We start from the raw sequence: 24,227 nt of genomic DNA, 5'->3' as shown, positions 1-24,227 counted from the left end.
AGCATCATCAGTGAAAACACTGAGCTTTGCAGAACATCAAAGCCCAATACTAACAAGGAAGGCCTCACTTCCCCGGGGGCTACTCTTCAAGTGAGAATGGAGAAAAGGAAAAAGAACTACAAGAAAGTAAGTCTTACCTGATGTTCTAAATAGTTCGGGGAAAAGATCTGTCCCATAGTATCAAAAATCACTAAGTTATCCAACAAGATAAGCAGGGAAGACTGTACTTTGTCCATCCCCTGAATCAGATTATTCATCATGACTGCATTTCGTTCTAAAACATGTCCCCAAAAGCAAATTTAAAAGTGTGAAACATGCTTCCTCCAAGAACGTCTGGGGTTGCTCTACTACCCAGTCCACCAACTTTCTCAAAAAAGGAAAGTTGTGCTACTGCCTACAACAGGTTAGTTCCTCCTCGTTCAAATATGCCTTTTTTCCATTTTTTAAGAAGGGGACAAGTTCATTTCTTTTTAAACAGGCAGGATTCATCTTTTTCCAATGAGGCATTATAACAAGCTCCTCTTGATTGGGCTTCACAGCCACGGTGGCCAAGGATCTAAAGCACATGAATTTATCTTCACACCATTTATCAGCTGCATGCAGAAAGTTGCAGGTTCAATTCCTGGTATCTTGAGTTAAGGCTGAAAAACAGCCTTGCCTGAAATTCTGGCGAGAGTCACTGCTAGAATAGAAAATGCCGAGCTAGATGGACCAATGGGTCTGACGAGGCTGAGGAAAGAATAGAGCAAAATTGTCACTGCACAGAACAGATGAGTCATCATTCTCATTAGTCTCTGAACCAGCTGGGAAACCTCAGCAGGATGCTATTCAGAAGAAAGATGATCTTCACTGCCGTCATCCGTTACACCTGAGCAGTGGCAGCAAAACAATGCTAGAGGCCATTCTGTAATGCTTGTTCCAAATTGTGGGAAAGTTATCAGTATTTTAATCATAGGCTATATTTTAGGTGCATGCTGTTGTGAGCAAATCATCCTTCTCCTCTGTTTTCCTGATTAAAGCTTTGTCCTGTTCTGATCCCAAGGAGGAACCCATGTGAGAAAGAAAGGTTGGTTGTTGCAGCACCAAGGAGAATTTGTTGGGAGCAGCTTGCTCCTGTGAGGGCTGGAGGTAAACTGAGGCCTTTAAACTTTTGCCTGCAGTCAACCTGTTCTGTGCTTTGCCCCTTCACTGCACATGCTATAGAATCATAGGCTTGTACTAGAGCAGGGGTGGGACCTTCTGGCCTGCCAAGCCTCTCCATTTGGCCACTGAGGTCATTTTGTGAAAACCATGCTCACCCACCTGACATGATACATTGCTTATTCACCTTGAAGTGGAAGAGCAACAATTAAGTGCTGCTAAATTACACATATCTGGAACCACCCCTGGAAGTGAAGGACAATGAGGAAGAGATCCCACAACAAGCTGCAGACTTCACCAGGTTTTTTATTAATATGCCATGCACCAAACAGGTGGTGCAGACATTTCCTTATGTGCAAATCTACTAGAGTCAATCAGGCTTGCTTGCTCCTAAACGTGATTAGGAAGAGGAGGGTTACTTTTAATATAATCTGTATCAAAATAATACTTTGCACTTCACTACAATTCGTATTGGGGGAAAGGAAGAACAAATGACTAAAAGACCCAGGAATAAGAAATCAGAGTTTCAGTTTTGGAAGATGCTTGACTCCTGCAGTCTTTTTAATTGGTCCTTTCTTTGGGTCCAATATTCGTTGATTTCTTGGAATATTGCACTTTCCTCTGAAACATAAAGAAGGACAAATAGAATTCAGAAAGCACAATTAAACTTGCTCAGGTAGCTGCAGAAACTGAAATTGTTTGGCAATCCTTACTACTACTAGTAGACACTGCTGCCACTGCTATTATAAAAAATATGGTTGCCTAGATTTTGAAGAGTAAGTAGGCTGCCAAGCTTAAAAAATAGGGTTAATAAATACGTATACCAAATCGGATGTTCTTGGAGACTAATAAGAACACTTTAACAATAATTATTCCCAGTCCATGGTTTCGGAATGATACAATTTATATGATAATCAATAGGATGTTGAACATTTGAACAAAACCCAGAAATGATTCAAGCTGGGAATAACTGGTATCAATTATTTCTTTGTAAGAGACGGAAATTGTTTTCTGTGTGTCCAATTAAGAGTTCTCTGCAGGAACCATCCTCCCTAGTATCAGTGTTCAGTTCTCTGCCCTTACATATACAATTAAGGAAGCTGGCTAGACATATTCTATTATCTTCCCAGGGAATATGCAGCCAACATAAACATAAAGATGGACCCATCAGCATTCTGCATTACTTTCCATTGAAAAGCACTACTCTGAAGTTGGGTGTTCACAGTTTACATTGTAGAGAAAGGCACCCACCTGACAGAATCTGGGTCAGATTTGTAGGGAGAAAGAGAAATGATTGACCTTACATTTAATTCTGTCATTCAGCACAGCACAAGAGACCCAGAGTTTTCCATACATTTCAGATAACTTGGGAAGGGTCGCCATTCCAAAAGCAAAAGACTGACCCCACCCCATGCCCTCTGTCATACAACAGAGAAGTCGCAGTCTTCTCAGTCTAGCTTTTCTTCACAAAAAACCCATAAGGTAAGATGAGGGGTCATGTATGCTACTCTAAGCTCCTTGGGGAAAGACACAAGTGTAATAATAAAATTAATTCAGACAGTAGTGGGGATCTCATTCTTACCTCCATGCCATACTTTGGAGGAAAACAGAAGGAGCAAGAGAAAGAAAGACTCTTGCTGTCTGTCTTTCTCTAAAGTTGGTAGAAAGGCAATGAATACATGTTATCTCAGGGGTCCTCAACTTTTCAGGGTCAGTGGGCGCTGGTGACAAACTAGTTGCTGTGGGGGTGTGGCGTAACACAAAATGGCTGCTGCAAGAAAGAGGCTGAGTCAGTGCAAACAAAGTGAAGCAGGAAGAGCAAAGTCTCTCATGCACTGTAGATTTTTGAGCAGATATTTAACTGACACATTTCGTGGGTGCCACAGGAAATACAGGCAGACTGCAGTGGTAACTCCTAGGTTCTCATGATAAAAAATGGCCGCAAGAGTTATGCCCTTGACATTTTGACTAATAGTTTTCAGTGTAATGAGTGAAAATCACTTGTGGATTTCCCATCACATGGTATGCTTTTTCAATCGATGAACTAGTACAGTTTGATTCCCGTTTTAGTTGATATATCAGATTAAACTAAAAGCCATCTTACATGGGAATTTTAAACTCTTTTCCTAAAGCTGACTCACTTTTGGCTGACACTGGCACAATAGAAAAATGTGGTTTTAGTAGATTGGAGATAAAAGTTTGGTGTCGGGGTAGTTAAAGAACAATGTAAAGATGGATTCCTCCCCCCCCCCCATCCTCTTTTCATTATTGGGATTCTAATCTGTGTTAGCGACCGCAAATAGAAAAGCAAGAGGTGGCATTTATTCCGAATGAACTGTGTGGGAGACAGATTGTATAAGCTCCTCTTTAAAAGTGAATCATTCAGGAAATCTTCCTCCTACAGTCAGGAAGCTGACGCTGATTGGCCTGTGCATGGTGCTCATAAGCACCACCAAGGTCTATATGTTATATGGAACTTTCCTTCACTTAAAATACCCCTTACTGTTATAACAGCAGATACAGAAGTTTGTCTGAAGAGCGCTATCACTTCCTAAAACACTTCAAATAACTGCCTTCCACATCCTGAAGAAGTTTTCAGGTCAGTCCCTGGGGTGCAGATATTAAAATATATGTATATATGTTCACATGTACTATACCACCACACATGCCTGGTGCCCCACCACCATGTGTTGTCTCAAAAAAGAGAGATTCTACATGGATCTAATTATGTGAATTTGTCCATGAAAGCAAAGGACTGGAAAACTAATAGAATTATGGCAGCTGCCATTAAATTCACACAGAAAGAGAAATTAAACATGCTTATGTGAGATTGTTACCCAGTTATTTAATTATTGCAGAGCTAAAAACAAAAAAAAACCATTGATAAATGTGAATGATTAATAGAGTTGTAAGGTGGGTCAGAATTTAAAGAACCATGCAATGAGTCCAGCTAGCCTAAATGAGCTTTTGACTAAATGAGCTTTTGACTTGTTTTTTGAACAGTGGGACTATGGCCACTTCCTCTAGAACAGGCATGTCCAACTGGCTGATCGCGATCTACCGGTCAATCACTCAACATCTTTGGGTCTTCCTCCCCCCAAAAAAGCTCAACAACTTTGGTCAATTCAATGGGTAGATCACTGCCCAGATTTTTTTTAGTGGGAGTATGGGAGTAGATTGCAGTCTCTTGGGAGTTGTATATGCCTGTTCTAGAACCAATAAAAATTTCACAAGGAATATGTGGTCTGGACTGCTGATTTCCTGTTTCAAGAAAAAAGCCCCAATTCTGTATTAAGTATTATTAATTTCATTTCTACACTGCTTTATATTTTTCTAGAAAAATTCTGTTTACATTATATTAAAACATCAAACAAAACTATCCAGAATAAAAAATTACTGAAGAAAGGCAAATATAAATTATACATTCAAAGCAACAGAATTACCAGAAAACTAAAATATTATCTTAAAGATTTCAAAATAAAACATTACAAAGGAGGCAAACTACAGAACATTTAACACAGCAAAGTTAAATGAAACAAAATTGCCTTCAACATGTCAAAAGAAAATGTTACTAAAGGCAGTCAAATATAAAACATACCTTTACAACAACACAATTAACAAGAAAATAAAATATTATCATAAGCACAGAACCTAGCTGCTGCTGTTGGTGCCAATCCTACCACTGGTGGTTCATGGCAGGCGGCAGCTATGGAAGCTCAGGCTCAATGACCTGGGTCTGCACTAAGAGACAGCACTAAGTAACTCTTGGGACACTGGCAACAGATATAACTCAGAGCATTTCCTTGTATGAAGGTGTCCAGCATTGAGATTATTGTTAGTTGTACTCAGCAGTGCCATACATAGGAGGGGAGTAGCAACAGCACCAGTGAAGCTGCCACCACCAAGCCAAAGCTCTCTTGACTTTGCCCGCCTTGCCCCACACCATCCCTGTCTTGGTGAGTGGCAGTACAGTTGTGGGGAGTGCACGATGGCTGCTCCACCCTGCTCACACACTACTGCTGCTTGTACTGCTAGGATCAGAGACCATATTCAAGATGGTTTTCCAGACAATGAATTGTTCATCAAAGCCCGGGGGTGGCCATGTAGGGTCTGGCTGATGTTTTGGACTCCCATCAGCCCCAGTGTGCATGGCCAATGGCCAGGGATTCTGGAAGCAGTAGTCTACAAGATTTGAAAGCCACCATGTTGGCCACCACTGATCTAAGTTATTAAGGGATGAAATATTGATTTTCACTGAATAATCAGAAGATGTCACCTGCACCAATCCCTTCATTGTATTGTTGTATTAAACTGATATATTTAATTAAAAAGACAAAGCAGTTAATAAGCCCTTAATCTGTGGACTGCCAAACTACAAAGATTATAAAAATGAGACAGCAGGATCTGGTTTTCATAATGGGATACTTTATTCTAGGTTCTATAGTCAATTGTTACTGCAACAATTATTTGTTCTAAATTCAGACTTGGCACACAAGCCCCACACAGCAGAAAAGTTTTATATCCTCAGTCCCCTCAAAATGGCTTGGCTCTCTCTGTTCATTATGAACATTTAATAACATGGAAAGCTTTTTGCGGCACCTGTATAATTAAAAGACTGAGTTTGACTTTTACAAATCTACCTGAAGCAATTAGGCTATGGCATAATGCCATGTTAAAATTATCACTGTTATTATATAAATGAGAACTGCACCATCTATAAAATATTAAAGATCAAGTAGAAATTGTTGCTCAGATTTTTCAGTTGGGTGAAACTGGACAGGAAGAGGTTGGGATAAGTAGCATAACTAACCGTTTCCCTTAATATTTAAAATAAAAAGATGTGCTAGAATCCAAAGAGTTGTACAACCAAACCAACAAGCCCAAGAAGACTTCTGGCTTTTGTTTTCACTTACATTTCATAAACAAGGTGTGTTGAACACTCAACCCTCCAGGTATTGCTGAACATCATCCATCATCCCTGGTCATGCTTGCTAGGGGTGATGAGAGTTGTAGTTCAGCACTCAAGTCATAAACATTAAGGGCTCATCCACACTTCTGTTTGTTCCATGCCTAGAAAACATGCATCCAAGCGGATTTTCCCTTGCCCTGTTCCTTTCCCAGGAAAAAACTGCACTTCAGTGTTAAATCAGGGCAAACATCAGTCCAGAGAAAACCCAAAATACCATTTGCTCCGACTGAGCACTAAAGAGCAGTTTTTCCCAGGGAAAAGCAGTGGAAGAAGATGAAGTGTGGATAAGCCCTAAGCGATGTGTTACATTTTTTACATTGGAATAAGCCAGCCATCACCAACCTGGCTTTACCACAAAGAAGAGCTTTACCACAAGCCCTGGTTCAGAGGACATACTAAACCTTGGCTTAGTTCAGTGTGGCATATGAATAAATAAAAAAGACTGAGGAAGAGCAAAGTGGCTGCAAGCTCGACTCCAGGAGCCAGCACGTTCACACAGTTTTGGTAAGCTACAATTTGACTTACCACATGAAACAAACCAGGACAATGTTGTGTTAATAAAATGGTAAATCACAGCATAGGCTGTCCCAAGTTCCTGAAAACCACAGGTCGGGTTAAATATATATATATATATTATTTACCGCATAAGCTGGTCTTCCCTCTTCATTTCTACTGCATCCATTTTCTGCCTCTCTGAGGGTTTCAGTGATCCTGAAATCTGCAGAAGTAAATATGTGTTCATTCCTGCTTTTACATGCAAGCTGGAAATGTTACAGACATATTGGCAGAGATCTGTTAACACAAAGTTACATGCATGTTGCATGTTATGTTCAGTTTTTATGATCTCTGGTTAAGACAAAATACCATCATTATTTGGTACTGTAAAAATGAGTACTTAAGGACATAACCACATCTCCCTAGAAACCATAATTTCAATCCTGGTTTGCAGGGCAAGCACAAGCACAAGCCTTTTTTGTCAGTTCTGATAACACAGTAAACTACTGCTTCCTTCAAACCAGAAAAGGAGTGAGGGAATTGCCAGTATGGTGTAGTGGTTAGAGTGTCAGACTGTGGTCTGGAGACAAGACTTTTGTAGAATGGTTGAGGGAGTTGGGAATGTTTAGCCTGGAAAAGAGGAGATTGAGAGGAGATAGGATAGCCATCTTCAAATATCTAAAGGCCTGTGACATGGAAGATGGAATAAAAAAATTCCTTCCAGTAGCACCTTAAAGACCAACTAAGTTAGTTCTTGGTATGAGCTTTCGTGTGCATGCACACTTCTTCAGATACACTGAAACAGAAGTTGCCAGATCCTTCTATAGCTGCCAATCTCCCATTCCCACCACCCTTCTGAGTAATACCCCTCCCCACCTTCTCACTATATAGAAGGATCTGGCAACTTCTGTTTCAGTGTATCTGAAGAAGTGTGCATGCACACGAAAGCTCATACCAAGAACTAACTTAGTTGGTCTTTAAGGTGCTACTGGAAGGATTTTTTTTATTTTGACTAAGGCAGACCAACACGGCTACCTATCTGTAAATGGAAGATGGAGTAAGCTTATTTTCTCCTGCTCTGCAGACATCTTTGTAACACAGAGTTGGTTTGCCAATGACCTAATGCTGGAAGCCAGCTCTCCATATAGCAAGTCCATGCGATCCTGCCATCTTCCATTCTGTGGCCATGACCAAGCAAGTCCACAGAATGGAAGATGGCAAGATCCTATGGACGTCATTGAGAAAGGAGTGCAAACATGCCTGGAATATGGGCTTGGGAGAGCACATCTTTGTTTGAGACTCTGTCTATGATGTGATACCCAAACTCTTCCTGACATAGTGCATGTGGAGGCGTTGAGGTGTTGCTCCTGGTGGCTGCAGTTACTTCCATAAAGCAACCGTGCCCAACGTTGGTGTTGGTACTGGACGTTAGCACCACATACTCCCATACCCTTTTGGAGAGGTTAGCCATTGTCATACTGCCTTGTCAATATGCTTGTCCAGCTCAGCATCAATGTGATAAATAGAATATATAAGGTAAAGAAGGAGCATATAAGTCCAGGGCTCCTCAGTTGGAAAGGCCATTCTCAATGCTGGGTATTATGTCTGAAGTAGCCCTGAGACAGCGCATGCAGAAAACTTAAGAAAGTGCTATATAAATACTATTATTTATCAACCAATGAATGAAATCAGCTGCTTGAAACTTCAGTCTTATGCATATGCTTATAATGCCAATAACAACTGACCGCTCCTGCTAGTGGACTGCTGGCCAATGGAACAGGATTGTTTCATTGACAAATCTATTACAATCTGAATCTTAAGAGAACTTGTGCACAAGTGTGCTTTTATTGGTGATCCCAAATAAAGACTACTATTTAAAATCATAACATGATTTTGGACATCATGGTGTTGGAAAGGGAAGGATATGCTTGTGTTGTTTTAAAACATCTGCTTTCTAGTTTACATGCTTTTTTAGTAATCGTATTGTATAATTTCCAAACTGTCCTTTAGCAATGAAATCTACAAACTCTTTGTGAAGAGGAATGAGGAGGAAAAATCTATTTGGATCTCAGAGGCTACAGCAAATACTACTAGAGCTGTATACGTTGCTCCTTCCACCTAAAACACAGAAAAATTCAAAGGGAAAACTTACTGACTTTCAAAAGGACATAGGGGATGCCTGACTTTTTCTGGATTGCACCAATAGTTTCCAAAGATGGTTAACCTAAGTCTTGCTAAATAGGGAGCTAGGTGCCCATGAGTGAACACATACCTCCTATTTGTTCCCTTCCTTTCTTCCTCTATATTCTCCTTAAACGGTGTATGTGTTATAAAACAGAAATGCATCATTATTAGCTAGCCAAACAAGGCAAAGTTGTTCTTCAGCAATGGCACCTCATTCCAGAAGACACAGATAATTATAGAGAGTGAACCATTTGCCTGCTGCTTAAATACATGGAAACATGGCTAATTGCAGCCTTCCCTTTTCTCTGCACTGATACACAATGAACTGAGCGACAGTTGTTTGTTTGTAGTAGAGGCAAAGCATCATGCCAAGCTACTACTCTGAATACTATTTAAGGAATAATTTTCTTCAAACAATATAAGGAGACTCTTTTCCAAACTATATATACATCATCATCATCAACCTTGCTGACTTGACTTCATGCCAGGGAATATTGCTAAGGTACTTCCCAAGCTACAGTAACTTCCAAAAATTTAGAATTTATCCATTGCTCCTGAAAGACAAGGAACTCTGGGTGCACCTCCAAAATGCTTGCAGTAATTCAAGGCTACTAAGAGAGTTGGAATTTGTCATACATAATCCAAGTCACTCTTGATTACTAAAGGAGTCTAAAAAATGTGATACTTTGCACCTAAAAGTCAAAATGTAGCACATCAATCCACGTGCTGAACCAAATATTGGGTTATGGGGCTACCAAATCCTCTTCAAATGGGTTGGGGAAAGATGACACTTCCAATAGCAGTCGCAATATGAATCTAGGATTGCAGAATACAAGCCTCATTTTTGTGTGTGCACACTATGAATGTATATATGTAATATGTGCCATATGTGAGAGAAACAAGAGTATGCTCCATTCTGAGTCACTCAGCTGGGTGTTCACAGGCATGTTCACATATAATTAGAAGGATTTTGTTTAAAAAGCAGTCTATATATAATAATTTAAATAAATAGATAAATGATAAATCTATTTAGCAGCCTGAACCAGGGAAGGCACACCAACAGGGCTGGCCAAGGGAAATCTATTTGAAGGCAGCTTGATGCCAAAGCAGGGTGCTCACATAAATGCTTGAACTACAATAGCTTCCTTCTGAAAAGTTCATTAAAATAATACTGAAACTCATCAGGTTGCCTGTGATGTCCATTTCCAGACGCAATTCAAAGTGCTGTTTTTGACCCTGAATGAGCCACATTATATAAAGGACCATCTTCTCCAATATGAATTTGCCTGCCAATTAAAATCATCTTCGATTGGGGAAGGGCTCTGTGTAGAGCATCTGCTTTGCATGCAGAAGGCCCCAGGTCTAATCCAAAGCATCTGCAGGTAGGACTGCCTGAAGTTCTGGATAGCCACTGCCAGATGGAATAATGGTCTGACTTGGTACAGTATATGACAACTTCCCACTTTTCATGTCTCCACAGATCCTTTTCCTACTTGTGGTTTTGGTAGCTAACATATTGGCAAGAGAGCCTTTTCTGGTAGCGCCCAAACTATGAAACTCCTTCACTAGACATGCTCACTTGGTACCTCCATAGCTATATTTGAGGTATCAAGAGAAGACCATCCTGTCCTCCTGGGTTCTTGTGGTATTTCAGATATATTGCTGCTTTCAAGTGCTGTTCTTATAATGCTGACTTTTGCAGTTTTATTATGCCACTGAGTCTGAATCCAACCTATAATACGATGGCTGAACTTGAAACCAATTGAAAGGAATGGGACAAATCAGGCTGCAATCTGAACTCCACTCACCTGAGACTAAGCCCCAATGAATACAACAGGACTGACCTGTGAGTAGACATAGTTAGGATTGTTAGTCTGCTATGTTTTTGTATGGATTTGTTTTGTAAGCTACTTTGAGGAAAATTAAGGCAGCATAACAGACATATTATTTTAACAGAGTAACATATTCAGTAACTTTTTTTTAGACAGGAGACTGGCAGGCCCCAAGGTAATTTTAGTTATCAGGCTTAGCAGACAGGAAAAAATGTATTTTAAAATGGGATACTTCATCAACTTTCCTCCTTCCAAACAGTCAAGTCTTTGGAATATTTTGTAAAGGACTGGAAGTCTTTTCATTTCAAAGTTTAATTAAACTCAAGTAATGAGCCAACAAAAGTCACTGGTTACTCAAAGGCAAAGATCTAGTAAGGACTGATGTAGAAAACGAAAATATGTAACTGAAGATCTTCCACCTTATGATGATATCAAAGTGGTACAAAGGCTTATTTTTAATAGAATTGCAGCTGGGGGAGAAAGAAGTAATATGTAGAGAACCTGTCTGCCAGCAGTAAAACTTAATGCAGTATAGAAATGAGGCTGCTGCTGGTGGAACAAAGTAGTCAATTGGCTGTCAAGGGTGGAAGCACAGATTCAACCATTTAATTCGACATGGGCAAAAAGATGGCAAGAGTGATTAACATCCCTTTCTAGCATTCCAGCTGAGTCAGACTTAGCTTTGCAGAGTTTTCTGGCTTGGAGGCAAATCAGCTTAAAATAGAGAAGAAAAGTCCAGCGGGAAAAGAGTAATGATCAGCTTAGGATAAAATGTTTTCTCATCAGGCTACAGAGATTTTTGGACTTACTTGTGAAATCACGGCTAAGTATGCACGACGTTCATCATTAGCTTTATGGTAAGCCTAAATTCCAAAACAACAGATAAGTAGTTACAACAGAAGAACAGACAAAAGATTAAAGAAAAGCATAGCTCAGGATTTATTTATATATTCATTCTCGTATTCTTTTCATCAGTGTTGTAAACAACAACATATTGGACAACAAATAAAAACTTCTAAAGTATTTGTGGTGCTGGTTATGGCAAAATACAAACCTTTGCTTCTTGTTCCAATCGAAGCTCGTAATCTTTCAGTTGGTTCTGCAGACTTTTCTTCTCTTCTCCCAGTTGTTTAAGAAATTGATTTAAAGAATCCTGCCATTAGGTACAAAATAAAATAGAATAAAACCAACAGATTTATACATAGTTTCTTGTTATTTCACTAACTGAAAAATGGAGACAATTTCTACTATCCTGAATTTATGGATGTGCACTTTTAATGGTTAGCAATTGCGGTCACTGTTCTTCCTGCTGTTTATTAGTCTCCTGCTGACTTGCCCAAAAAGATGAAGACAAGAAAAAACAGGCCATATGTTGCTATCAGTTCTGCACTGTAAAGTTTCAATGTCTTAATGAGATGCTTGCAGTTCACTTTGATTCTTGTCCTCCCCCAACTGAGCAAATTGTGTTTTCTGTAACTCCAGTTTAGGTAAATGCCGTGGGTAGGAAAGATCATGGTTCAGTTGCACAGACCTACTTTGCTTTACAAGCTTCTTGCTGATTTGGCAGCATTGTTTTCAGTACCATTTACATAATTCTGTGTCAGTTCTCCCCCTCCTTCAAAAGTCTTAGGCACTGGTCCAGTTCAGACACTATGGAAAACTATGGCTTCCTGCTACTTGAACAAGTTATAGGAAGCCTTCAGCTTATGCATTTCCTCTTCCTCTCTTGTCCACCAGAGGAGGGGAGTGGAAACCTCCACTTGGTTTAAAACAACCACGGTTCCCTGCAATGTCCAACCTGATGAAATTACAGTTAGTTTAAACTATAGTTTGAGAACAAGGCAGGCTCCAAAACTTGCAAGTTCAGACATCATCAGAACCTTACTGGGCTTAAAACTGGAAGAAAAAAAACTTTTGAGCTCCACCTTGCAGTCATGAAAGAGGAAAGTGTGTGTGAACCAGAAGCTTGCCCCAGCTCATTCACACTGTAGAAAACCATGAATTGCCATTACATGTCCAGGTAGGGTTGGGAAAGACCGCTTTCTAAAACCCTGGAGAGCTCCTGCCACTCAGTGGCCAACCAAAGTGGTAAATCTCTGGCCCATGGTTCTAATTAGGCCCATCAGCCTTCTCCATTTCACCTGTAAACCATTTCAGTCAAGCCTATGCAAAGGCAGCTTGTGCCTGAAAAATCTTATGCAAAGCACTATGAAAGATACTGCTCTGAAAGTTCTTCACAAGAAAGCCTCCTGTGTAACCTCCAATCTCAACATTTTAAAATGAAGAGGAATATGTGTCATAAAGGTCCAGATTATAAAGCAATATGGCCACTCCATTATCACCGTGGAAGCAGGTAGGAATCAGCTTATGCAAAATGTATCCCAACAATGCTCTCCTATACAGATCTCTTAGAAGGAAGCTCCACTGCATTCAGTGGGACTTACTTTATGTAAATGTGTTTAGGACTGCACTCTTACTAGCCAAAGAGTAAGGCCCATTGTACAAAGTGGGGCTTACTTCTGAGTAAGCATGCATCAGATTGCACTGAAAATTTTTCATTGTGATGGGACTACTGCAAGAAGCTCATTGCAGAAATTCTTTCAAGTTCTATGGAGTCAGGTACTGTACAGGTTATATGGGGGGGGGGAGAAGGTAAACAGCATATAGAAAGAAGAGTTATTTGGATTTGATCATTAAAATATATATCACACTAGTTCCACAATAGAGCTGTCCATTTTTTAGCTTGCTGAAAGAAGTATTCTTTTTATATATATAAAAAACCCCAGAGAGCACAATTTACAGAGAAGTGAACAAAAGTGGCATGTTATTTAAAAAATGCTGACATATTACAATAAATCCCCTGCTGGTTTTGAAGTCAAAAACTGACACCAGAGCCACAGACTGCAAGACGAATTCTCCCATAGCTGGGTAGCTGACTGTTAACTTTAATCTTCTCTAGAGGAAGTAACACACAGCATGGAAAGATGAAAAACTACTTTTTCTTCTTGAATAAACACCAAAGTCTAGCATGCATCTTTCATTTATAGATGATTCTCTCTCGAATGAAGAACCTCCACCATTGATATACTAGAGCCTAGAAAACCAGTAGATCTGATTGGCAGTGGATTTAAGTCAAACTAATTGGATCTATGCAGAAAAAGGATAACTAACATTTAGGAACTCCTGTTATCATATCAACTTGCCTGTCTGCTTTGGTCATCTGATGACCCTCCACATGGGGTCCCCATCAGTAGTCCAGGGAAAGGAAGGGCCTTTTATGCTGTGACACCCTGCTTCTACAACCTTCTTCCCCTCCAAGCTCATTTGGCTCCTACTTTGGTAACTTCAGGCACCAGGCAAAGTCTATCTTCTGTACCCAGGCCTTTCACTCAGTAGTTTTGAGTATTGTAATAGATTTTGTGAAGTTGCTTGTTGTTATTTTAGGTTTTAAAAAAATGTTTCTTTTTTGTAATATAAACCAACAGTTGACCACTGTCATGGAGAGAATGTTGGTCAATTCATATGTGTGTTTGTTCCATGTCAGTTTTGCATGTGTTCAATCATTAGTTTGTTGTCTCATTTCCTGTGGATTTTTTAAATGCATGAAATCTTTCTTTTAAATCATGCACATTTTTGTTCATACTCTCCCCTAAAGTATGCAAAAATGTATGTTTTTCTATACATTTTCCCTTAATATATGTAATTTATGCATTTCTGTACACATTTCCATGTAAAATATGCATTTTTGCACCAAAACTGTATCACTAAATACACAGAAGTGCATTGTCAACAAAATCTGATTGTCAACCTATGCTCCACACAGCATATAAATCTGGGAACTGTGAAATAGGTTGCAGTTTAAAATGTAGGCTGAATGAAATTTCCTTCTATTCTTGATTCAAAGTGTGTGTGGGGGGGGGATCCCTAAAACAAATGTGTTTTCTCCCCAAAGCAAATGGGAAAAAGAAATCTTTGTAGCGCAGACAGAATGACAACATGTCAGGAGCTATAAGCCTCATCTGTCATACAACTCTCCTGGGTTCCGAGAAGGCGAACTATGAACTAAACAAATATTTACCAGTGAGTATCCCAATTTTGCTTCAGAGACAAGAAACAATCACTAAAAGAGCTGATGAGTAAACCAAAGAATAATATTATTTTGTTATCCAAAATGTTGCCAATGTAACTGCCATTTGAAGTGGCGCTTGGGACGTGGGTGGCGCTGTGGGTAAAAGCCTCAGCGCCTAGGGCTTGCCGATCGAAAGGTCAGCGGTTCGAATCCCCGCGGCGGGGTGCACTCCCGCTGCTCGGTCCCAGCGCCTGCCAACCTAGCAGTTCGAAAGCACCCCTGGGTGCAAGTAGATAAATAGGTACCGCTTACCAGCGGGAAGGTAAACGGCGTTCCGTGTGCTGCGCTGGCTCGCCAGATGCAGCTTTGTCACGCTGGCCACGTGACCCGGAAGTGTCTCCGGACAGCGCTGGCCCCCGGCCTCTTGAGTGAGATGGGCGCACAAACCCCAGAGTCTGTCAAGACTGGCCCGTTCGGGCAGGGGTACCTTTACCTTTACTCCTTTGTTGAGGAATTGGTGAAGATATGAAAGAACATCACATTCTGCAATGAGATACTCTTTTTGCATTGAAGATGCACCAGTAAAATGGAGCCTTTTTACTTAATGTATTTAACGCTTTCCTCCTATTGCAAATATCATGCATGGATGGGGAGGTGATTCTGATTGGGAGGTGGGCAGGATTAAAGCCTCTTTTTTCATCTCCTCAAACATCATAGTCGTGGTTTGAGTTTGGCTTCCCTGCACCCAACTATTCTGTAATAATCAGCTACCCAAGTGCAAACTACTATGTGACTGACATCATGGCTTAATTTGCTCCTGAGAGAAAGAAAGAGCTATAGGAGCTTTAAGCTAAACCTTTCTAGGGGTATAAAGCTGCCTTCTTTGCCCAGCAGATGTAGGACTGTTGAATTTGCTGCTGGTAAATGAGTTAGGCTGTGTGCCTCCACCTTTGTTCACCTTGTATATTTATAAACAAACTCAAATTATTACAGAAATGGCTTAAGTCTCCACTGAGCTCTTTCTCCAAAGGAAACCAAACTGGAGTAATGGCTGTCCTTGGAATGCCTCGGTACTCAGGGAAGTGGGGAATACGTAACTGTACAATCACATGTATGTTGACTTCCAAGTGAGTCCCACTATGTTCAATAGAGCTTACTCCCAGATAGGGATAGAGCAGGATGGAGGAGAGAGAAATGTGCAAGCCTACCTAATTTGCACTTCCCAAAACAATTTGCAAACCAAAATGCAGCAAACTATCCTTCAAAATTTGTACTTCTCCAAATTTTGCAATGCTGTTCTCCAACAAAAAAAAATACATAGGGAAAAGTGTATAAAGGAGAAAGTATACACAAAAATGCATATATTCATGAAAACAATGCACAGAAGTGCTTCAGATGAGGGGAAATTGCTCACAAAATGTGTATATTAGGCAAAACTGCATTAAAAATATGCATATTACACGGCATGTGTACAAAATTTCATGCAAGTTTTTTTTTAAAAAATCAGAGAGTGATATGGAAAGGGTGAACTGAAGTTAAGATTTGGAAAAAGGAACACAGAGAGAAACTGAAATTGAAAGATTATCAATTCATCCTAGGTAAGTGTGCAAACGATTACAACCTAAAAGGCTGTGGAGCATCATAATTTGGTGGGCTGCTCCCTTGATTTCATATCTTATTTTTGGCATTTAGCAAAGTCTCAGGTTTCAGGAGAGAATTGCCTCATCAGATCCTTGTTTCTCCACTTCTGCAGTATTGCTGGTTTAACCATTATTCAACTGTTTTATGTGGCTGCAGGCAGCCTCTGGTTTTTAAAGCCACTAACATACACAGTAATCACATTCTGGATAATATAGCATATTGCACAATTAGCAATGCAAGTAGCGTTTCTAATTAATTAGTCCCTAGTATTCAAAACGCATTTTAAGCCCCTTCTCAAAGGACTGCAAATTTGTTTCCCCCAAAATTTGGCATATCAACTGCTGAGCTAGTGACATTTATTTTAATCTCAATTCCCTTTTACTTTCTCCATCGGGTAGAGGCCCAGATGTGATGTATTTGTTTGACACACTGTGGAAATGACAACCACTGTGAAGCCTCTGTAAGCTAGTCAACCTGCCATTTGAAACTGAATGCAAATATCCCATCTGAAAGAGAAAAACATTCCCTCCTTGAAAAGCCAATAGGTGGTCTCTATCAGCTGGCTTAATGACATATTTTAACATTATAAGCCACAACTGTGAAGCTCATGGATGCCAGCACTTAGATTTGCAACCAATTAGTGAAAATAAATTAAGACTAGAGAGGCTGCATTTTAATTAATTAATTAATTTTGCTACTGTAACAGAAGTCCCATTGCACCTATATGGAACTATTTATACTGTACGCATGATGGTGCTTGTGGTAAAACTGACAACATGGCTACTCTTCAATTAAACATAAACCACACAAATACAATGGGCACAACACAGCCAATGCTAGAGCAATTTTAAGCCTCCTGTAATCACTGAAACCAATGGGACTGCAAGGTGGCTATCATTACCTGAATTGCGATCAATATGTAAAATATCTCACTAACCTATGTCAGGAGCTAAAAGACTCTGAAACTAGGGACCTAAAAGCCTGGAGCATATTTAAATATGAAGTGCCCCCTGGTGGCTAATTTTAAATTTTACAATCAGGTTTATTGAATAAACCTATACAGTGGAACCTCATGTTACGTGCCAACCCGAATGCTGCGGGTTATGAGCACCGCTAACCCGGAAGTAGATGCCCCTTGTTGTGAACTTTGCCCTGGGATGCGAGCGGAAGTCAAGCACCGGCAGTGCAGCAGCAGTGGGAGGCGCCATTAGTGAAAGTGCGTCTCATGTTATGAGCAGTTTTGGGTTACAAACAGACCTCTGGAACGGATTAAGTTCGTAACCGGAAGTACCACTGTATTACTTCAGCCGTTCTTAACTAGTTGTTTTTCCTAGGATATACCCCAGAACACACTAGGAAGGCCTGCTTCACTCTGCAACTGATGCAATTGCCAGTGGGAGCATCATGCCAATTAAGACTTCAATTCAGAGTTTTATCATGGGAAAATCAGTGCCAAGTTGAGGGGGCACAAAATTGAGAAATTCCATAATTGAGAAGATCCATTTGTGGGCACCAAATCTTGGCCTTGCACAGAGCCCCATAGTACAAAAGATTGCCAAAGTCCACCCTTGGTCTCACCCAGTAAAAAGACATTCCCAAAATGTCATGTGATCTCTGCTGTGATGAAATTATTCTCAATTTCAAAATAAGTTGTAGTGCCAATATTCGCATGAATCTGAAAAGAAGGATGCTTTTCCTGGCAAGTGGGAGAGTTTCCCTGTAAGTCAACTTGCTCATAAAAAATGGCAACCGTATCATTAAACTGGAATATTTCCTTACAAGTAAATTGGCATGCTCTTGTGATCTCTTATTTGCTGTTTTCTGCACAAATATGCCCACATCTACTCAGGTGCAAGTCCTGCTGAATTCAGTGGAGCCTACTCCCAGTTAAATTAAGTTAGGAGTGCAGTCTTAGTGACCCTCTACTACTCTCTGCATATACATATGACACACATGCAAGGACTAGAAATACCACAGCCCTATGCTTCCACTTGCTGGCGTCATTATCCACAGCCATCCTCCTTCATCTTGAGAATATAAGATCCCTGTTGAATGAGGCCAGTGGCCCATTTAGTCCAGCATTCTGATCTCACAGAGACCAACCAGGTGCCTGGAGGAAACTTGCTAACAAGACCCGAGCGCAAACACAGAAACTTGAATTCAGAATCATTACTGTCTCTGAATCTTGAGACCCAAGTTCTGTAGCTTCCCATAGGAAAACTGGTATGGATGCAGGGTTACAGAATGAATGATATCCACTATAAGTTACATCATGTATCCCAGCTTCCTCAATTGTTCCCAACAGAAATGTTGCTAAGACGGTATCACAACTACATGTATCATACTTATGGAAGTCCTGCAATTTTCACCAGTGTATTTGCCTATCAGGATCTGTCTATTAGGTTGCTGTTGTGCAGGTATTGTCACCATGGCAGAAACAGAGGAAGGCCACCTCTGCTAAAAAAAAAATTCTGAAGAAATTTTTTGTTCATTCCCTGAAATCTCCTTTGATGAAAGGATGCTGGCTTCCTAATTTTGCAGAAAGCAAAATTCACAGTGCATGATGCTTCCAGTGAATTGCATTTTGATTGCTTCATAATTGTTGCCAGTATAAAATAAAGCACATATGGCACTAAAGAATGTGCCAATGAAACAGAGCAGACAGCAGGGATGCCGCTGAGCTGCCACTTGATTTTAGGGAGCAGTTTCAATATCTACCTTGAAATGTAAAGACACAGATTCTCCTTGTACGTTACACCTTTCAGTTCTATCCTGCTGCATCTAATCATGTTCATTGGTTCTACTCCACCACCACTTTGGGGAAGAAACCAAGCTCAAAAGATATACTTAGAAACACCATAATACATAGATAACAGTTGACTGTAAAAGGCACAGAGAGAAAAACAACTCTCAGAAAGATGTCTCTTTGACTGAGCAAAGAGAGTGACCTTTAGCAGCAATTGCACACGGAAAATCCAATTTGCTCCTGCATTTGTCATCCAACCATTTTCATTACCATTAAAAATTCTACTTTGATTTCAGTATGCCTGTCCCCATGATACCTAAAAACCTATTTTTTTTTATTATTACCTTATTACTTTAACTCAAGCATATTAACCTTTGCAGGCTAAACAAAGCTGTAGGGGAAAGCCAAGTTCTGGTAGAATAGCCTATTCTAATTTGGTTCTCCTGTTATAAACGATGGTCACTGGCTTCAGTTTGATTAGGAAAGGGGTCAACTAATAATAAGTTATCTTAGAGAAATCTCAGGGAAAATTGCTTCTCCCTTAAGAGTTCTAAATTAACTAATAACGTTGCCATACTATCTTAAATTGGCTTAAAATGTCATCTGTTCTAAGTCCAAGATCTGCAGCTGACAAGGAGCAAAGCAATCACTGACCAAAAGATTTGGCAGTGGGATGTTTAAGGCTCCAGGGACCAAACCCTGTGATACTCCCAAGCCTATGAAGTAGTACAGTCCCAGAGTTTATCTAACCAAGATCTGAACATGCTTTCTAACCTTGCCCAAGTCAAAAGCAGAGGATTTTCTAAATGGTTCTGCTAGCTCTCCATTTAGCCTATGTTAACCTTGGACTTCAGTGAAAGCATTTGAAACAAAAGCAAGCAAGCAAGCAAACAAACAAAAGACAATACTTCATCCCACACCTCCAGTATTAAATGCAAATATTGTAACTTCTGAGATAAACTTTTTTCTCATATTATTTTAAAGTATTACAAAAATACAAACAGGCAAATGTGTCTTCCAAAGCAGGTCATTTGAGTCTTTTCTAATCTCTAATTTAGGGTTAGGGGTGAGAAGTTCCTGACTGCATATGTGTCAGGAGTCCAAGTTTAATGCATGTTCATAGCATTTTGCAGTCATTGTATCACTGAAGTTTATTCGAGATTGTCATGGGTTAGGAAGTTAGGGAGACTCCTTCTTTGATTTTGTTAAAGTAATGTTTATTCCAGATATTGGCTGGAAATTAGGCCATTTGTCCAGTGCTGGTTTTAGTTGTCAAATTTTATTGATAAGGGTATTGGGAATTTGTGAAACAATTGTTCTAAAAACAGTATAGAAGTCTCTTAAACAAACAGGCCAGCAGGATATCACCACCACCCAGCAATGCATGAAGAAGTCCTAAGAAACAGGGTTTATTCTCAGCATTTGCCAATGCATTATAAAGCCAATTTGTACACAGATCAGTGATCACATTTGACTGTCTCACCATATGCTGGGTGCCGACCCATACAGGCTTTTCCTACAGCCATCATGGGAACAGTCCAAAAGAGGCTAGGGCGGTTAAAAAGCACAGCAATTCAATGGTAAAAGCCAGCAATTATTTAAGCCAAACCACTCCTCGATGAAATGCTACAACGCAGAACGAGAGGGGAGTAGATATGTCTCAAGATTACCAATCTATCTGCAATATAAAACATACATTTCCTTATATAGTAGAATATAGTAGAACTACTAGACATTTGTTCAGTTAAAATGCCACCATACTTACCACATGCATTTGATCAAAGGAGCGAACAGATGCCAATCTGTCTACAAATAAGAAAAAAATGCCATGAGCCTTCTGATCAACAATATGCAAGCACAGACAATGTTTGTGAGTAATAGCTGTCAATGCCAAACAAAAAATCTTAAGCCATACCTGTTGGGCTTTCATGAACTTGCTCCATTTTTCCCTGGAGAAGGCCAATTTGCCTTTCTAACTGTCTGTTCAATTCTATTTGGGTTTCATATCTGGTTTTCCATTCATTGTCTTAAAGCAAAAATAAATTGCAATTCAGCATGATTCATTTAAGGTTAACAATGGTCTGTTTTAAACTCTGAGAAATTTGCTAAAATATTCATCTGCAGCACAAACTGTCAAGGCTACCCAAATTCATAACATGCTAGAACATCTCATAGGTTCTTGGTCCACAGGGCAGCAAAATGCAGAAGGAATGAAGCACCTGATAAGGGGGAAAGACTTCCTTCCCTGCTAAAAACTGGGCAGGTTGACTGTTCATTGGCAGAGGATGCTTAATGGTTTTGGTACCAGAGTAAGTGAGCTGTTGTCCCCACACATTGGAAACCTGAATCCAATTTCATTATTACAGATGGCTGGCAGATTCCATTTGCTGGGAAGATGGGCCAGCTGATGTCTCTTTCTGGTAGCTAATTGTTAAGACAGGGGTTGGCAACATGGTGCCTCCAGATGTTGCTTGACTACAACTCCCATCAGCTCTGACCATGGACCATTTAAGATATTTCCTAATAGAGATCTCTTGAGTGTTTGGAATGGGAAAATCATCAGAGCTTGTGTGTGTGTGTGTGTGTGTGTGTGTGAGAGAGAGAGAGAGAGAGAGAGAGACAGAACAGCACCACTTGTGAGATTCTTTGGAACATGCAGGTAAGAGGCAGAATTAGGGAGTATATGTGTGAACATGTGCTAAGTATTGAGCCTGAAGCACCTTGTCATGCAGGGGCTTTCTAGAGAACTGATGTGTATTAGTGTATCTGCTGTCTTGGAACTGCTGTCTCTGCCCCCACTTTTGCTGAATATTCATAAAAGAAATATTACAAAAATGCTGCAAGTCTCCTGTGCTTTTTCCTCCAAAAGAATCCCAAACCCACTTACTGCTGTTCCTGCAGCTTCTTGCTACTCATGGAAGTGAGAAAAATGCAACAGTATGCTTTGATCAGCATGCACAGCTGGCATTTAAAAGGCAATTTAATATCAATGCCTAAAGACTCTTGTTGTGTTTACTTTGTAATTAGATGTACAACATCATGGGCTTTTTATTACATTTGCAGAAGGCTAGAATTTAGTTTCTTACCTTCATCCTCAACACTGTTAAGTCTTTTCTCCAGTTCTGCTACTGTGTTTTTCATTTCGAATACTGAGAGTTCTAGCACTTCTCTGTAATGTGGAAATAACAAATAGTTACATAATTTAGAACCTTCTAATAGACAAGGGGAAGGGAATAATTTTCAGCCCAAGAGATGCACACAATGGTGGGTGGGCTCAGAAGCAAAAGTGGATGGACAACAGGTGTGACTGTTATCTTTGTACAAAAGGCTACATTCCAGCCACAAGAACCAGAGGTTTCTACATCACTCACCCACACATTCACTCCCAATCCAGGCAAGGAAGTGTCATTATCATGGTTCTAGGACACATTCCAGCCAGGCAGCAGCACTAAAGGAGGGTGTAGAGCAGACCTCATAAGGGTTGCGGCTTGGTGAAAGGGGTCATGGCTTGGGGAGAGTCCAAAGGCCAGATAGAGAGGGTTGCATTTGGCTGACAGGCCAGAGGTGTACAGAAGGCAACATATATAACTGGGGGATTTTTCACTGAGGAACACATCCTCATAAGGTACCATTCAAAACTCCTGTGACTGCGTTTTGAACTAGTTGCAGTTTCCCGACCATATTCAAGGTCAGCCGAGTCTAGTGTGTGTTGCGGTATTCTAGATGCATGATTTTGGAGGGGCGGTATTATATTTCTGCACGCACATGGAGCTGCTTCTCTCATATCCTTTCCTTCATTCAAATCCCACTCCCAGTGTCTCCACACCTTGGAACCCTAAACCAGAATGCAGCATGTATTTAACCTTTATAACCCACCCTTCCATAACAATGCTTAGCATGGGTTATAACATATCAAAAATAACCCAAAAGGCACCTGAGTATTGTGATGTACAGTGTACTTTGGTTTCATAGAAGACATAGGATAACAATGGCATCTGGCATACTGAATTCACCCAAAAACAGTTAGTGATAGCTACATGGAAAAAATGAGCTTCAGTCACAAATAAGCTGACGGCCAAGTTCATATGGATGACACTGTGCTCTAACCTCCACATGATTTCAGGCGGTGTGGCCTCTTGCGTAGGCAGAAGCCAAAGACACCACCCATCGATGTTCTAACATGGAACATTTAATTTAAAAATGTGCAACTGATGTCAACGCTGAGATTTGAGCTGTATAATTGGCCAAGCATGCTACGCAATCCGTTTGGAAGTGTTGGATTCAAGACTCTCCTCTTTAGTAAACCCAGCAGGTCCTTCAGGGAGGCAGAAGCCATTATTCCTCTCCCTCTCCGTCTCCCTCTTGTCTCACGATAGAGGCATTCCTACTGTTCTACCTTGAAGGGCTGTTGTTGGTAAGGCGATGAATACAAACGAAGCCCTTCGACGCTCCAGCTAAAATATCATTATTAATACAGGGCGCAGAAGGGAACACCGTGTGTGGGAGCACATGTAGAAAAGTAGTTCCTTCAAGCAGTCAAACAATTATTAATTAATTTATTATTATTATTATTATTATTATTATTATTATTATTATTATGAGGGCGGACTCTGGCGTAATAATGCGTATTACGAGGCGCGGCGTAATAACGCGCCCCTTTTGCGCGGGGCTCTGCGCAGCGCTGCTGGGAGGAGGAGACTCACTTCATCTGCTTCTCCTGCCCCAGATCCAGCACGAGCCCCTCGAAGTCCGGCAGCTCGCCGCCTTCTCCCATGTCGCCTCCCTCCCTTCCCTCCCTCAGCCGCACTGCGTCTCAGTCGCCTTGGAGCGAGAAAACAGCGGGTGAGGGGGGGGGGAGGCGGGGGCGGAGAAAGGAACGCTGGGGCGAACACGTGACAGCAACGGTCGCCCGCGTGCCTTATTGTCCACCTCGTGGCGCCCGTCCAAAGGAGGCGTGTCGGCGCTCTCTCTCTCTCTCTCTCTCTCTCTCGGGTTTACGTCAGCGTGCGGCCGATCGGCAGAGGGCGCCGTTGCCGCTCAGGGGAAGGTGCGCATGCGCTCGGCTGCAGAGGCGCGGTTTGTTGACGGGGGCGTTTCAACAGGGATCCTCGACTCTTAATTGTTGCTAAAGCTTTGGCAGCAGCAGCAGCT

General features: G+C 40.8%; 1 protein-coding gene across 3 annotated transcripts; it reads right to left on the bottom strand.

The window, feature by feature from the left end:
- Nucleotides 1–1,520: 1,520 nt before the first annotated feature.
- Nucleotides 1,521–24,014, bottom strand: LOC308589127 (coiled-coil domain-containing protein 169-like). 3 transcript variants are annotated; one of them, XR_014009078.1, is made up of 9 exons: nt 23,780–24,013; nt 22,163–22,245; nt 20,992–21,102; nt 20,842–20,882; nt 11,675–11,773; nt 11,430–11,483; nt 6,751–6,827; nt 4,792–4,881; nt 1,681–1,761 (listed from the first exon to the last, which is right to left on the bottom strand). XR_014009078.1 is itself a non-coding variant. In XM_081198046.1 (9 exons), exons 1-8 carry the CDS (start codon nt 23,848–23,850, stop codon nt 4,831–4,833), a joined length of 582 nt encoding a protein of 193 aa, XP_081054172.1. In that variant the 5' UTR covers nt 23,851–24,014; the 3' UTR covers nt 1,681–1,761; nt 4,792–4,830. The 3 variants fall into 3 exon arrangements, 2 of the variants coding, with proteins under 2 accessions (XP_081054171.1, XP_081054172.1); XM_081198046.1 differs by having other exon boundaries at nt 4,792–4,876; nt 23,780–24,014; XM_081198045.1 differs by lacking the exon at nt 4,792–4,881 and having other exon boundaries at nt 1,521–1,761; nt 23,780–24,012.
- Between the last annotated feature and the right edge of the window lie 213 nt (nt 24,015–24,227).

This window comes from Podarcis bocagei (assembly GCF_964188305.1).
Source record: "Podarcis bocagei genome assembly, chromosome: 6".
Lineage (NCBI taxonomy): Eukaryota > Metazoa > Chordata > Lepidosauria > Squamata > Lacertidae > Podarcis > Podarcis bocagei.
The sequence above is the reverse complement of the archived record's forward strand: the minus strand, read 5'-3'. Positions and strand labels throughout refer to the sequence as shown.